A 17,878-nucleotide genomic window follows, 5' to 3' on the forward strand; every position below is an offset into this window, starting at 1 on the left:
AATTAGTGCTAGATTAGGTTAGAAGTCTATTTTCAGAAATGTAAAACTCACATTAATTGACTGTCTACTGTTTTTTTTTATAGTACGAGATTTTATCAATTGAACTGAATCACTGTATTTTAAAGTTTTTAAATATACCATGTTCTGAATGACAATCTTGTGTTAATGCAGATGCTTGAGCTGAAGCAGCGTGAAGAAGCTCAAAGACATCAGCTAGAAATAACAAAACAGGAAGCAGAAAATCTTGCAGAAAAATTAAAGGAGTTGGAGGGAAAACTTGCTGAGGCTGTTAAAAAGGCAGATAACTTTGAAAAGCAGTCATTACAGGTAAGGTTATGTATTTTACTGAATAATGTACCATATAATGTGTTCAACCCTGCATTAGTAAGAGTGAGTTTGTGAGGATGTCCAGCTCTTGGGCCTCTTAAATTTTGATTGGTTAGTGTGACTTATCTTTGTAACAAAAAATTGTCTCCATGGCCAGATATGTGATAGGTATAAGGTTTTGTATGCTAGGGGCTTGGACATCCAGCAGGCATGTGTGAGCATGTTAGGAGTGGAGGCCAATGGTGTTTGGGACTGCCATAGTTTGAGCAAGGTAACAACTTGTGAAGGGATTCAGGGAAACCACTTAGCTGGACTTGAGTCTTAGAGGTGGGAAGTACAGTGCCTGCACTCTGAAGTAGTAGTTTGGATATTTGCAGTTAGGAGGGGGATCTGTACTGTAGTATCAGCACACCTCTGGCAAGACAGTGATGGAGTGAATGATGGTGAAAGTGTTTTTTTCATCTTCCGGTCTTGGTGGGAGATAGCAAGTGTTAAAAAAAATAAAAACTTTTCAGTCTATTATGTTGAGAGAGGGAGAAAGTGAGTGAGAGAGAGAGTGAATTAATTAATTTTGCCACTGTCTCTTAATAAGCATTGTTTGCCTTTACAGAGGTTCCAAGAGCTAGTGAAAAAAAATATCTCGATGGACAGATTTTGATCACTTTCACTTAATTAACACCTAAACTGTTACATACCTAGAACTAAAATTTCCTGGATGTGTTGCAAAATTCTGAAAAAGAAAAACAATTTCTTACATTTTGAGAGAGCATATGTTTTTCAATTGAACTACAAAAATAAAGAAAAATGAAATAAGAATTCTTAAAATTTTGTGGTTTGTTGGAGTTGGGAAAACTGATCATGCACTGGTATCAGCAGCATGAATGCACTTAGTGGTAAATATTTTATAATTTATTAATACCAAATTATAATTGTTTTTCAGTTTTCAGGAACATAACCTGCACGAATTATGAATGTTTGATGCACATTTTTGGGGGATTCTTTCATTATATTTTGATTACACACAGATAAATAAATATATAGTGCCCATTTTATCCATTTTTCTTATTGGTAATCAGTATTAAATATCTTCCCTAAAAAATTCCAGCTCCGCAAGATTGCAACTAAATACAAGAAAGCTGCTGAAGGTGGCGCTGCTGCTGCAAGTGTAAGTTATTATTGTTTTTTTGGTTATATTTTTTAAAGAGGGACCGGTTATTAATTGTTAATAGGACTACTTTCAGATGGAGCAGAAAAAGGTGACCAAGAGGGTGTATAAATCGGGTGGAAGGAAGGAAGGGTAAGGGTCATCCAGGAAGGGTTAGAGAGAGTGTGTGATGGGGCTGTGTCATTCAGCAGGTGTGTGTGAGCATGTTAGATCAGGGTGGGTGAAAAGTTACTTTAAGGATTTCATGTGTGTTGTAGTGTGAGCTAGGCAACATTTATTAAGGGATTCAGGGAAACTGGTTAGCTGGACTTTAGACCTGGAGGTAGGAAGTATAGTGCCTGCACTCTGAGGGAGGAGTAGGGATGTTATAGTTCAGAGGGTCATTTGAATTGTGATGTCTGTGCACTTGAATGAATGAATGGTAAATGCTTCCTCTTTTTGGGGAAAAGGGGTCACCCTACCTTGGTGAGAGACAGCTGATGTTTAAAAAACTATTACTTGCATAAGTTTGCTTAAAAAAGTCACTAAAAGGTCAGCTTACTGTACAAGACAAATTAATTTTGTGTTACAGGGCACTGGAGGTGAGGGCACTGATGGTGAAGCCACCACTGGCACTACTGTTGCAGCAAGCTCAGAGAAAATTAAGGAATTAGAGGAAACACTTTCTACACTCCGTCAAAAACAAGAGAGTGTCCAAGAGGAATGTGTCAAACTGCAGTGAGTGTTAGCTATTTGACCTGAGATTCATTCTAATTTGAGTGACTTGTAGATTTACATTTATTTATTCATTTGTATTTCTAGCATCAGTATCAATAGTGCACTTTTGTTAATTTTTCCATTCAGTGATTTGTTAAATATTGTATGCTCTGGGTAGGATTGCTGGATTTTTCCTATAAACTTCTAAGAGATCAGAAAAGTTTTACAAACTGCTGGTAATGTTCATTATATACTTTTTTTTTTTTGTCTTCCATGGAGGCAGGGTGACTCAAAAAGAAAGAAAATCCCCAAAAAGAAAATACTTTCATCATCATTCAACACTTTCACCTCACTCACATATAATCACTGTTTTTGCAAAGGTGCTCAGAATACAACAGTCTAGAAGCATACACATATAAAGATACACAACATATCCCTCCAAACTGTCAATATCCCAAACCCCTCCTTTAAAGTGTAGGGATTGTACTTCCCATTTCCAGGACTCAAGTCCGACTATATGAAAATAACCGGCTTCCCTGAATCCCTTCACTAAATATTACCCTGCTCACACTCCAACAGATCGTCAGGTCCCAAGTACCATTCGTCTCCATTCACTCCTATCTAACACGCTCACGCACGCTTGCTGGAAGTCCAAGCCCCTTGCCCACAAAACCTCCTTTACCCCCCTCTCTCCAACCCTTTTGAGGACGACCCCTACCCCGCCTTCCTTCCCCTATAGATTTATATGCTTTCCATGTCATTCTACTTTGATCCATTCTCTCTAAATGACCAAACCACCTCAACAACCCCTCTTCTGCCCTCTGACTAATACTTTTATTAACTCCACACCTTCTCCTAATTTCCACACTCCGAATTTTCTGCATAATATTTACACCACACATTGCCCTTAAACAGGACATCTCCACTGCCTCCAACCGTCTCCTCGCTGCTGCATTTACCACCCAAGCTTCACACCCATATAAGAGTGTTGGTACTACTATACTTTCATACATTCCCTTCTTTGCCTCCATAGATAACGTTTTTTGACTCCACATATACCTCAACGCACCACTCACCTTTTTCCCCTCATCAATTCTATGATTAACCTCATCCTTCATAAATCCATCCACCGACACATCAACTCCCAAGGATCTGAAAACATTCACTTCTTCCATACTCCTCCTCCCCAATTTGATATCCAATTTTTCTTTATCTAAATCATTTGACACCCTCATCACCTTACTCTTTTCTATGTTCACTTTCAACTTTCTACCTTTACACACATTCCCAAACTCATCCACTAACCTTTGCAATTTTTCTTTAGAATCTCCCATAAGCACAGTATCATCAGCAAAAAGTAACTGTCAATTCCCATTTTGAATTTGATTACCCAAAATTTAATCCCACCCCTCTCCCGAACACCCTAGCATTTACTTCCTTTACAACCCCATCTATAAATATATTAAACAACCATGGTGACATTACACATCCCTGTCTAAGACCTACTTTTACCGGGAAGTAGTCTCCCTCTCTTCTACACACCCTAACCTGAGCCTTACTATCCTCATAAAAACTCTTTACAGCATTTAATAACTTACCACCTATTCCATATACTTGCAACATCTGCCACATTGCTCCTCTATCCACTCTATCATATGCCTTTTCTTTCTTTCTTTCTTTCAACACACCGGCTGTATCCCGCCGAGGCGGGGTGGCCCAAAAGGAAAAACGAAAGTTTCTCCTTTTGCATATAGTAATATATACAGGAGAAGAGGTTACTAGCCCCTTGCTCCCGGCATTTTAGTCGCCTCTTACAACACGCATGGCTTACGGAGGAAGAATTCTGTTCCACTTCCCCATGGAGGTAAGAGGAAATAAACAAGAACAAGAACTAGAAAGAAAATAGAAGAAAACCCAAAGGGGTGTGTATATATATGCTTGTACATGTATGTGTAGTGTGACCTAAGTGTAAGTAGAAGTAGCAAGACGTACCTGAAATCTTGCATGTTCATGAGACAGAAAAAAAAAGGACACCAGCAATCCTACCATCGTGTAAAACAGTTACAGGCTTCAGTTTTACATTTACTTGGCAGGACGGTAGTACCTCCCTGGGCGGTTGCTGTCTACCAACCTACTACCTAGGATGCCTTTTCTAAATCCATAAATGCAATATAAACTTCCCTACCTTTATCTAAATACTGTTCACATATATGCTTCAATGTAAACACTTGATCTACACATCCCCTACCCACTCTGAAACCTCCTTCCTCATCCGCAATCCTACATTCTGTCTTACCTCTAATTCTTTCAATTATAACCCTACCGTACACTTTTCCTGGTATACTCAGTAAGCTTATTCCTCTATAATTTTTACAGTCTCTTTTGTCCCCTTTCCCTTTATATAAAGGGACTATACATGCTCTCCGCCAATCCCTAGGTACCTTCCCCTCTTTCATACATTTATTAAACAAAAGTACCAACTACTCCAACACTATATCCCCCCCTGCTTTTAACATTTCTGTCATGATCCCATCAGTTCCAGCTGCTTTACCCCCTTTCATTTTACGTAATGCCTCACGTACCTCCCCCACACTTACATTCTGCTCTTCTTCACTCCTAAAAGATGGTATACCTCCCTGACCAGTGCATGAAATTACTGCCTCTGTTTCTTCCTTAACATTTAAAAGTTCCTCAAAATATTCTCGCCATCTACCTAATACCTCACTCTCCCCATCTACTAACTCCCCTACTCTGTTTTTAACTGACAAATCCATATTTTCCCTAGGCTTTCTTAACTTGTTTAACTCCAAAAATTTTTCTTATTTTCATTAAAATTTCTTGACAGTGCCTCTCCCACTCTATCATCTGCTCTCCTTTTGCACTCTCTCACCACTCTCTTTACCTTTCTTTTACTCTCCATATACTCTGCTCTTCTTATAACACTTCTGCTTTGTAAAAACCTCTCATAAGCTACCTTTTTCTCTTTTATCACACCCTTTACTTCATCATTCCACCAATCACTCCTCTTTCCTCCTGCCCCCACCCTCCTATAACCACAAACTTCTGCCCCACATTCTAATACTGCATTTTTAAAACTATTCCAACCCTCTTCAACCCCCCCCCCCCACTACTCATCTTTGCACTAGCCCACCTTTCTGCCAATAGTCGCTTATATCTCACCCGAACTTCCCTGAATCCCTTCACTAAATATTACCCTGCTCACAATACAACAGCTCGTCAGGTCCCAAAAACCATTCGTCTCCATTCACTCCTATCTAACACGCTCATGCACGCCTGCTGGAAGTCCAAGCCCCTCGCCCACAAAACCTCCCTTAACCCTTCCTTCCAACCTTTTCGAGGACGACCTCTACCCCGCCTTCCTTCTACAGATTTAAATGCTCTCCATGTCATTCTACTTTCATCTATTCTCTCTAAATGACCAAACCACCTCAACAACTCCTCTTCAGCCCTCTGACTAATATTTTTATTAACTCCACACCTTCTCCTAATTTCCACACTCCGAATTTTCTGCATAATATTTACACCACACATTGCCCTTAGACAGGACATCTCCACTGCCTCCAACCGCCTCCTCGCTGCTGCATTCACAACCCAAGCTTCACACCCATATAAGAGTGTTGGTACTACTATACTTTCATACATTCCCTTCTTTGCCTCCATAGATAACGTTTTTTGACTCCACATATACCTCAACGCACCACTCACCTTTTTTCCTTCATCAATTCTATGATTAACCTCATCCTTCATAAATCCATCCACCGACACATCAACTCCCAAGTATCTGAAAACATTCACTCCTTCCATACTCCTCCTCCCCAATTTGATATCCAATTTTTCTTTTATCTAAATCATTTGATACCCTCATCACCTTACTCTTTTCTATGTTCACTTTCAATTTTCTACCTTTACACACCCAAACTCATTCACTAACATTTGTAATTTTTCTTTAGAATCTCCCATAAGCACAGTATCATCAGCAAAAAGTAACTGTGTCAATTCCCATTTTGTATTTGATTCCCCATAATTTAACCCTTTCAGGGTCCAAGGCCCAAATCTGGAGTCATGCACCAGTGTCCAAGAATTTAAAAAAAAAAAATTGTTATTTTTTCTTATGAAATCGTAGAGAATCTTTTTGTGAAGGTAATAAAACAAAAAGTACGAAATTTGGTGGAAAATTGACGAAATTATGCTCTCGCGAATTTTGATGTGTCAGCGATATTTACGAATCGGCGATTTCGCCGACTTTGACTCCCATTTTAGGCCAATTACATTATTCCAATCAACCAAATTCTTAGCTATTTCACTAGTATTACTTCTATTCTATCGATTGAGCACAAGAAATCGCCAAGTCAACTGTTTCAACTACAAAATAAAGTGATCGGAAATTGTTAATTTGGCCAATTTAACACAAAGTTCAAAATATTCCAATTTCAAAATAGGGTCCAGAATAAACAATGTAGGCATTCCTGGCACTAAACTAACATTTCCTCTGTTCATTAGTTGTGTTTTGAGGCTTTATAAATAAATTCCATTTTGATTTTTTATTCACATAATGAATTTTTATTCACACCAAAAAATAGAAGATTTACTGTTATGCAATACTGTAATAATTGTATAAATATCATCACCATATTTGTGAATGTATATTAGACCCACCAGCTGACGTGTATTAGACGTGTGAGGTCGTTTGTTTACTCTTGAATATCGGCAAAAATTTAACATTTCCGCTACTTTGAGCTCAGTTTCAAGCCATTTCCAGTGCTAAAACCAATCAAAATCATCTCTATTTCTGAAATATGTCTTCCATTCTATCAAATGAGACCAAGAAATCGCAAATACAACTATAAAAAAACATACGAAAAAACACTGCAAAGTTGCTGTTTTAATCGAAAAATCATGATTTCAGTTTTTTTCTCTCATTATACACAGTGTGCTGCAGGATCTATTTTATGTGGTGCACACATACCACATAGATGTATTCTCTCATATCTAGGCCCAAATGTACCACTCACAGTTTATCAGAGTGAGCTGAGCTCATGGCGTAGATCTACGGTTTGTACACTCACCGTAAAGCCGTAGATCTACGGGACGGACCCTGAAAGGGTTAATCCCACCCCTCTCCCGAACACCCTAGCATTTACTTCTTTTACAACCCCATCTATAAATATATTAAACAACCATGGTGACATTACACATCCCTGTCTAAGACCTACTTTTACCGGGAAGTAGTCTCCCTCTCTTCTACACACTCTAACCTGAGCCTCACTATCCTCATAAAAACTCTTGACAGCATTTAGTAACTTATCACCTATTCCATATACAGTGGACCCCCGACATTCGATGGCATCGACATTTGATAAATCCAACATTCGATGCATTTTAACACAAAAATTCCGCCTCAGCATTCAATGGAAAACCCGACATTCAATGCGATTCGTCTCGTTTCGTACGAGACGTGTCCACGTGTGGCCTGAACTGCACCGTGTGTGCCAGTGTTTACAAGCCAGCCAGTGTGCGCGCATCTAAGGATACATTTGGTACATTCCATATTGTCACTTTTTTTGGTGCTTGTTTCTGCAAAATAAGCAACCATGGGCCCCAAGAAAGCTTCTAGTGCCAAGCCTTCGAGAAAAAAGGCGCTAATGACTATTGAAATGAAGAAAGAGATAATTGCAAAGTACGAAAGTGGAGTGTGTGTGTCGGAGCTGGCCAGGTTGTATAGTAAACCCCAATCAACCATCTCTACTATAGTGAGCAGGAGAATGGCAATCAAGGAAGCTGTTGTTGCACAAGGTGCTACTTTGTTTTCGAAACAGAGATCGCTAGTGTTAGAAGATGTTGAGAGACTGTTATTGGTGTGGATAAATGAAAAACAGATAGCAGGAGATAGCATCTCTCAAGCAATCATTTGTGAAAAGGCTAGGCAGTTGTATGACGATTTGGTAAAGAAATTGCCTGCAACTAGTGCTGATGTGAGTGACTTGAAGGCCAGCAAAGGTTGGTTTGAAAGATTTAAGAATCGTAGTGGCATACATAGTGTGATAAGGCATGGTGAGGCTGCCAGTTCGGACCACAAAACAGCTGAAAATATGTGCATGAATTCAAGGAGTACATAGAGGCTGAAGGATTGAAACCTGAACAAGTGTTTAACTGTGACGAAACAAGCCTGTTTTGGAAGAAATTCCCAAGCAGGACCTACATTACTCAGGAGGAAAAGGCACTCCCAGGACATAAGCCTATGAAAGACAGGCTTACTCTGTTAATGTGTGCCAATGCTAGTGGCGATTGCAAAGTGAAGCCTTTATTGGTGTATCACTCCGAAACTCCCAGAGTGTTCAGGCAAAAGAATGTCTTCAACGCTAATTTGTGTGTGCTGTGGAGGGCATACAGTAAGGCATGGGTCACTAGGGGCTTTTTCTATGTCTGGCTATACCATGCATTTGCCCCCACTGTGAAAAATTACCTAACTGAAAAGAAATTAGACTTCAAGTGCCTCCTGGTATTAGACAATGCCCCTGGTCATCCTTCAGACGTGGCAGAGCGACTTTCTGCGGACATGAGCTTAATTAAGGTCAAGTTTTTGCCTCCTAATAACACTCCTCTTCTGCAGCCCATGGACCAGCAGGTCATTTCCAACTTCAAGAAACTGTACACAAAAGCTATGTTTCAAAAGTGCTTTGTAGTGACCACAGAAACTCAACTGACTCTAAAAGAGTTTTGGAAGGATCACTTTAATACCCTCAATTCTTTAAACCTTATAGGTAAGGCTTGGGAGGAAGTGACTAAGAGGACCTTGAACTCTGCTTGGAAAAAACTATGGCCAGAATGTGTAGACAAAAGTTATTTTGAGGCTAACCCTGAGAAGTGTATGCCAGTTGAGGAATCCATTGTGGCATTGGGGAAGTCCTTGGGGTTGGAGGTTAGTGGGGAGGATGTGGAAGAGTTGATGGAGGAGGACAATGACGAACTAACCACTGATGACCTGCTAGATCATCGTCAACAGCAAGAGGCAAGACCTGAGGAAACTGCTTCAGAGGAGGGGAGAGAGAAATTGAAGAAGTTGCCTACTTCAAAGATTAAGGAAATGTGTGCAAAGTGGCTTGAAGTGCAAACCTTTCTTGATGAAAATCACCCTGACACAGCTACTGCAAGCCGTGTTGGCAACCTGTACACTGACAGTGTTGTGAACCACTTTAGGAAAGTCATAAAGGAACGGGAGGTACAGGCCTGCATGGACAGATATGTTGTGTGACAGAAGCCCAGTGACTCTCAAGCTGGTCCTAGTGGCATTAAAAGAAGGAGGGAAGTAACCCCGGAAAAGGACTTGCTACCTCAAGTTCTAATTGAAGAGGATTCCCCTTCTAAACAGTAACAGCCTTGACACTCTTCCCTCCTCCCATCCCATCAATCATCACCAGATCTTCATTAAAGGTAAGTGTCAATTATTCTATTGTTATTAATGTATTGTTATTGCTGTTATTGTAATTATTTTATTGCATTGAACTTAATATTTCATGTGGTAAAAAAAAATTTTTCGTACTTTTGGGTGTCTTGCACGGATAAATTTGATTTCCATTATTTCTTTTGGGGAAAACTAATTCGACTTTCGATATTTTCGACATTGAGTAGCTCTCAGGAACGGATTAGTATCGAACGTTGAGGGTCCACTGTACTTGCAACATCTGCCACATTGTTCCCCTATCCACTCTATCATATGCCTTTTCTAAATCCATAAATGCAATAAAAACTTCCCTACCTTTATCTAAATACTGTTCACATATATGCTTCAATGTAAACACTTCATCTACACATCCCCTACCCACTCTGAAACCTACTTGCTCATCCGCAATCCTACATTCTGTCTTACCTCTAATTCTTTCAATAATAACCCTACCGTACGCTTTTCCTGGTATACTCAATAAACTTATTCCTCTATAACTTTTACAATCTCTTTTGTCCCCCTTCCCTTTATATAAAGGGACTATACATGCTCTCCACCAATTCCTAGGTACCTTCCCCACTTTCATACATTTATTAAACAAACGTACCAACCACTCCAATACTATATATGTATATATTTTTTTTTTTTTTTCTCTCTCAACAAGTCGGTCGTCTCCCACCGAGGCAGGGTGACCCAAAAAAGAAAGAAAATCCCCAAAAAGAAAATACTTTCATCATCATTCAACACTTTCACCACACTCACACATTATCACTGCTTTTGCAGAGGTGCCCAGAATACAACAGTTTAGAAGCATATACCTATAAAGATACACAACATATCCCTCCAAACTGCCAATATCCCAAACCACTCCTTTAAAGTGCAGGCATTGTACTTCCCATTTCCAGGACTCAAGTCCGACTATATGAAAATAACCGGTTTACCTGAATCCCTTCACTAAATATTACCCTGCTCACACTCCAACAGATCGTCAGGTCCCAAGTATCATTCGTCTCCATTCACTCCTATCTAACACGCTCATGCACGCTTGCTGGAAGTCCAAGCCCCTCGCCCACAAAACCTCCTTTACCCCCTCTTTCCAACCCTTTCGAGGACGACCCCTACCCCTCTTTCCTTCCCCTATAGATTTATATGCTTTCCATGTCATTCTACTTTGATCCATTCTCTCTAAATGACCAAACCACCTCAACAACCCCTCTTCTGCCCTCTGACTAATGCTTTTATTAACTCCACACCTTCTCCTAATTTCCACACTCCGAATTTTCTGCATAATATTTACACCACACATTGCCCTTAGACAGGACATCTCCACTGCCTCCAACCGCCTCCTCGCTGCTGCATTTACCACCCAAGCTTCACATCCATATAAGAGTGTTGGTACTACTATACTTTCATACATTCCCTTCTTTGCATCCATAGATAATGTTTTTTGACTCCACATATACCTCAACGCACCACTCACCTTTTTTCCCTCATCAATTCTATGATTAACCTCATCCTTCATAAATCCATCCGCCGACACGTCAACTCCCAAGTATCTGAAAACATTCACTTCTTCCATACTCCTCCTCCCCAATTTGATATCCAATTTTTCTTTATCTAAATCATTTGATACCCTCATCACCTTACTCTTTTCTATGTTCACTTTCAACTTTCTACCTTTACACATATTCTCAAACTCATCCACTAACCTTTGCAATTTTTCTTTAGAATCTCCCATAAGCACAGTATCATCAGCAAAAAGTAACTGTGTCAATTCCCATTTTGAATTTGATTCCCCATAATTTAATCCCACCCCTCTCATATACATATACATATATATATATATATATATATATATATATATATATATATATATATATATATATATATATATATATATATATATATATATATTATATAATATTTTCAACAAGTCGGCCGTCTCCCACCGAGGCAGGGTGACCCAAAAAAGAAAGAAAATCCCCAAAAAGAAAATACTTTCATCATCATTCAACACTTTCACCACACTCGCACATTATCACTGTTTTTGCAGAGGTGCTCAGAATACAACAGTTTAGAAGCATACACATATAAAGATACACAACATATCCCTCCAAACTGCCAATATCCCAACCCCTCCTTTAAAGTGCAGGCATTGTACTTCCCATTTCCAGGACTCAAGTCCGACTATCTATTTATATATATATATATATATATATATATATATATATATATATATATATACAGTGGACCCCCGCTTAACGATCACCTCCAAATGCGACCAATTATGTAAGTGTATTTATGTAAGTGCGTTTGTACGTGTATGTTTGGGGGTCTGAAATGGACTAATCTACTTCACAATATTCCTTATGGGAAAAAATTCGGTCAGTACTGGCACCTGAACATACTACTGGAATGAAAAAAGTTCGTTAACCGGGGGTCCACTGTATATATATAGTGTGTGTGTGTGTGTACATATATATATATATGTATATATATATATATATATATATATATATTTTTTTTTTTTTTTTTTCAACAAGTCGGCCGTCTCCCACCGAGGCAGGGTGACCAAAAAAGAAAGAAAATTCCCAAAAATAAAATACTTTCATCATCATTCAACACTTTCACCACACTCACACATTATCACTGTTTTTGCAGAGGTGCTCAGAATACAACAGTCTAGAAGCATAAACATATAAAGATACACAACATATCCCTCCAAACTGCCAATATCCCAAACCCCTCCTTTAAAGTGCAGGCATTGTACTTCCCATTTCCAGGACTCAAGTCCGACTATATGAAAATAACCGGTTTCCCTGAATCCCTTCACTAAATATTACCCTGCTCACACTCCAACAGATCGTCAGGTCCCAAGTACCATTCGTCTCCATTCACTCCTATCTAACACGCTCACGCACGCTTGCTGGAAGTCCAAGCCCCTTACCCACAAAACCTCCTTTACCCCCTCTCTCCAACCCTTTCGAGGACGACCCCTACCCCGCCTTCCTTCCCCTATAGATTTATATGCTTTCCATGTCATTCTACTGTGATCCATTCTCTCTAAATGACCAAACCACCTCAACAACCCCTCTTCTGCCCTCTGACTAATACTTTTATTAACTCCACACCTTCTCCTAATTTCCACACTCCGAATTTTCTGCATAATATTTACACCACACATTGCCCTTAAACAGGACATCCTCCGCTGCCTCCAACCGTCTCCTCGCTGCTGCATTTACCACCCAAGCTTCACACCCATATAAGAGTGTTGGTACTACTATACTTTCATACATTCCCTTCTTTGCCTCCATAGATAACGTTTTTTGACTCCACATATACCTCAACGCACCACTCACCTTTTTTCCCTCATCAATTCTATGATTAACCTCATCCTTCATAAATCCATCCGCCGACACGTCAACTCCCAAGTATCTGAAAACATTCACTTCTTCCATACTCCTCCTCCCCAATTTGATATCCAATTTTTCTTTATCTAAATCATTTGACACCCTCATCACCTTACTCTTTTCTATGTTCACTTTCAACTTTCTACCTTTACACACATTCCCAAACTTATCCACTAACCTTTGCAATTTTTTCTTTAGAATCTCCCATAAGCACAGTATCATCAGCAAAAAGTAACTGTGTCAATTCCCATTTTGAATTTGATTCCCCAAAATTTAATCCCACCCCTCTCCCCAAAACCCTAGCAGTTACTTCCTTTAAAACCCTATCTATAAATATATTAAACAACCATGGTGACATTACACATCCCTGTCTAAGACCTACTTTTACCGGGAAGTAGTCTCCCTCTCTTCTACACACCCTAACCTGAGCCTCACTATCCTCATAAAAACTCTTTACAGCATTTAATAACTTACCACCTATTCCATATACTTGCAACATCTGCCACATTGCTCCTCTATCCACTCTATCATATGCCTTTTCTAAATCCATAAATGCAATAAAAACTTCCCTATCTTTATCTAAATACTGTTCACATATATGCTTCAATGTAAACACCTGATCTACACATCCCCTACCCACTCTAAAACCTCCTTGCTCGTCCGCAATCCTACATTCTGTCTTACCTCTAATTCTTTCAATTATAACCCTACCGTACACTTTTCCTGGTATACTCAGTAAGCTTATTCCTCTAAAATTTTTCAGTCTCTTTTGTCCCCTTTCCCTTTATATAAAGGGACTATACATGCTCTCTGCCAATCCCTAGGTACCTTCCCCTCTTTCATACATTTATTAAACAAAAGTACCAACCACTCCAACACTATATCCCCCCCTGCTTTTAACATTTCTGTCATGATCCCATCAGTTCCAGCTGCTTTACCCCCTTTCATTTTACGTAATGCCTCACGTACCTCCCCCACACTTACATTCTGCTCTTCTTCACTCCTAAAAGATGGTATACCTCCCTGACCAGTGCATGAAATTACTGCCTCTGTTTCTTCCTTAACATTTAAAAGTTCCTCAAAATATTCTCGCCATCTACCCAATACCTCCATCTCCCCATCTACTAACTCCCCTACTCTGTTTTTAACTGACAAATCCATATTTTCCCTAGGCTTTCTTAACTTGTTTAACTCACTCCAAAATTTTTTCTTATTTTCATTAAAATTTCTTGACAGTGCCTCTCCCACTCTATCATCTGCTCTCCTTTTGCACTCTCTCACCACTCTCTTTACCTTTCTTTTACTCTCCATATACTCTGCTCTTCTTATAACACTTCTGCTTTGTAAAAACCTCTCATAAGCTACCTTTTTCTCTTTTATCACACCCTTTACTTCATCATTCCACCAATCACTCCTCTTTCCTCCTGCCCCCACCCTCCTATAACCACAAACTTCTGCCCCACATTCTAATACTGCATTTTTAAAACTATTCCAACCCTCTTCAACCCCCCCACTACTCATCTTTGCACTAGCCCACCTTTCTGCCAATAGTCGCTTATATCTCACCCGAACTTCCTCCTCCCTTAGTTTATACACTTTCACTTCCCTCTTACTTGTTGTTGCCACCTTCCTCTTTTCCCATCTACCTCTTACTCTAACTGTAGCTACAACTAAATAATGATCCGATATATCAGTTGCCCCTCTATAAACATGTACATCCTGGAGCCTACCCATCAACCTTTTATCCACCAATACATAATCTAATAAACTACTTTCATTACGTGCTACATCATACCTTGTATATTTATTTATCCTCTTTTTCATAAAATATGTATTACTTATTACCAAATTTCTTTCTACACATAGCTCAATTAAAGGCTCCCCATTTACATTTACCCCTGGCACCCCAAATTTACCTACTACTCCCTCCATAACATTTTTACCCACTTTAGCATTAAAATCCCCAACCACCATTACTCTCACACTTGATTCAAAACTCCCCACGCATTCACTCAACATTTCCCAAAATCTCTCTCTCTCCTCTACACTTCTCTCTTCTCCAGGTGCATACACGCTTATTATAACCCACTTTTCACATCCAATCTTTATTTTACTCCACATAATCCTTGAATTAATACATTTATAGTCCCTCTTTTCCTGCCATAGCTTATCCTTCAACATTATTGCTACTCCTTCTTTAGCTCTAACTCTATTTGAAACCCCTGACCTAATCCCATTTATTCCTCTCCACTGAAACTCTCCCACCCCCTTCAGCTTTGTTTCACTTAAAGCCAGGACATCCAGCTTCTTCTCATTCATAACATCCACAATCATCTCTTTCTTATCATCTGCACAACATCCACGCACATTCAGACTTCCCACTTTGACAATTTTCTTCTTCTTATTCTTTTTAGTAATCTTTACAGGAAAAGGGGTTACTAGCCCATTGTTCCCGGCATTTTAGTTGACTTTTACAACACGCATGGCTTACGGAGGAAAGATTCTTATTCCACTTCCCCATGGATATAAAAGGAAAATTAATAAGACCAAGAACTATTAAGATAAAATCAAAGAAAACTCAGATGAGTGTGTATAAATAAATGTGTACATGTATGTGTAGTGTGACCTAAGTGTAAGTAGAAGTAGCAAGACATGCCTGTAATCTTGCATATTTATGAGACAGACAAAAGACATCAGCAATCCTACCATCATGTAAAACAATCACAGGCTTCGTTTTACACTCACTTGGCAGGACGGTAGTACCTCCCTGGGTGGTTGCTGTCTACCAACCTACTACCTATAATAAATATATATATATATATATAATATACATATATATATATATATATATATATATATATATATAATATATATATATATATATATATATATATATATATATATATATATATATATATATATATATATATATATATATATATATATATATATATATATATAAATCTATATATATATATAAATATATATATATATATAAATCTATATATATAAATATATATATATATATATATATATATATATATATATATATATATATAAATCTATATATATAAATATATATATATAATATATATATATATATAATATATATATATATATAATATATATATATATATATATATATATATATATATAATATATATATATATAATATATATATATATATATATATATATATATATATTATATATATATATATATATATATATAATATATATATATATATAATATATATATATATATAATATATATATATATATATATATATATATATATATATATATATATATATATATATATATATAGTTTGGATTATGTATTGGTAGATAAAAGACTGTTGAGTAGACTTCAGGATGTACATGTTTATAGAGGGGCCACGGATATATCAGATCACTTTCTAGTTGTAGCTACACTGAGAGTAAAAGGTAGATGGGATACAAGGAGAATAGAAGCATCAGGGAAGAGAGAGGTGAAGGTTTATAAACTAAAAGAGGAGGCAGTTAGGGTAAGATATAAACAGCTATTGGAGGATAGATGGGCTAATGAGAGCATAGGCAATGGGGTCGAAGAGGTATGGGGTAGGTTTAAAAATGTAGTGTTAGAGTGTTCAGCAGAAGTTTGTGGTTACAGGAAAGTGGGTGCAGGAGGGAAGAGGAGCGATTGGTGGAATGATGATGTAAAGAGAGTAGTAAGGGAGAAAAAGTTAGCATATGAGAAGTTTTTACAAAGTAGAAGTGATGCAAGGAGGGAAGAGTATATGGAGAAAAAGAGAGAAGTTAAGAGAGTGGTGAAGCAATGTAAAAAGAGAGCAAATGAGAGAGTGGGTGAGATGTTATCAACAAATTTTGTTGAAAATAAGAAAAAGTTTTGGAGTGAGATTAACAAGTTAAGAAAGCCTAGAGAACAAATGGATTTGTCAGTTAAAAATAGGAGAGGAGAGTTATTAAATGGAGAGTTAGAGGTATTGGGAAGATGGAAGGAATATTTTGAGGAATTGTTAAATGTTGATGAAGATAGGGAAGCTGTGATTTCGTGTATAGGGCAAGGAGGAATAACATATTGTAGGAGTGAGGAAGAGCCAGTTGTGAGTGTGGGGGAAGTTCGTGAGGCAGTAGGTAAAATGAAAGGGGGTAAGGCAGCCGGGATTGATGGGATAAAGATAGAAATGTTAAAAGCAGGTGGGGATATAGTTTTGGAGTGGTTGGTGCAATTATTTAATAAATGTATGGAAGAGGGTAAGGTACCTAGGGATTGGCAGAGAGCATGCATAGTTCCTTTGTATAAAGGCAAAGGGAATAAAAGAGAGTGCAAAAATTATAGGGGGATAAGTCTGTTGAGTGTACCTGGTAAAGTGTATGGTAGAGTTATAATTGAAAGAATTAAGAGTAAGACGGAGAATAGGATAGCAGATGAACAAGGAGGCTTTAGGAAAGGTAGGGGGTGTGTGGACCAGGTGTTTACAGTGAAACATATAAGTGAACAGTATTTAGATAAGGCTAAAGAGGTCTTTGTGGCATTTATGGATTTGGAAAAGGCGTATGACAGGGTGGATAGGGGGGCAATGTGGCAGATGTTGCAAGTGTATGGTGTAGGAGGTAGGTTACTGAAAGCAGTGAAGAGTTTTTACGAGGATAGTGAGGCTCAAGTTAGAGTATGTAGGAAAGAAGGAAATTTTTTCCCAGTAAAAGTAGGCCTTAGACAAGGATGTGTGATGTCACCGTGGTTGTTTAATATATTTATAGATGGGGTTGTAAGAGAAGTAAATGCGAGGGTCTTGGCAAGAGGCGTGGAGTTAAA

At 38.3% G+C, this 17,878-nt stretch overlaps 1 protein-coding gene across 2 annotated transcripts in view; it reads left to right on the plus strand.

Moving 5' to 3' along the window:
* The window catches only part of LOC128685975 (nucleoprotein TPR-like), a 243,857-nt gene that overhangs the window by 170,955 nt on the left and 55,024 nt on the right, over positions 1-17,878 (plus strand). For both annotated transcript variants that reach the window (XM_070083193.1, XM_070083194.1), the window contains exons 30-32: positions 172-327; positions 1,433-1,492; positions 2,064-2,209. In XM_070083193.1, the coding sequence (XP_069939294.1) occupies positions 172-327; positions 1,433-1,492; positions 2,064-2,209 (362 nt within the window). The remainder of the gene's footprint in view (positions 1-171; positions 328-1,432; positions 1,493-2,063; positions 2,210-17,878) is intronic.

The sequence above is a fragment of the Cherax quadricarinatus genome, chromosome 9 (assembly GCF_038502225.1).
Source record: "Cherax quadricarinatus isolate ZL_2023a chromosome 9, ASM3850222v1, whole genome shotgun sequence".
NCBI lineage: Eukaryota > Metazoa > Arthropoda > Malacostraca > Decapoda > Parastacidae > Cherax > Cherax quadricarinatus.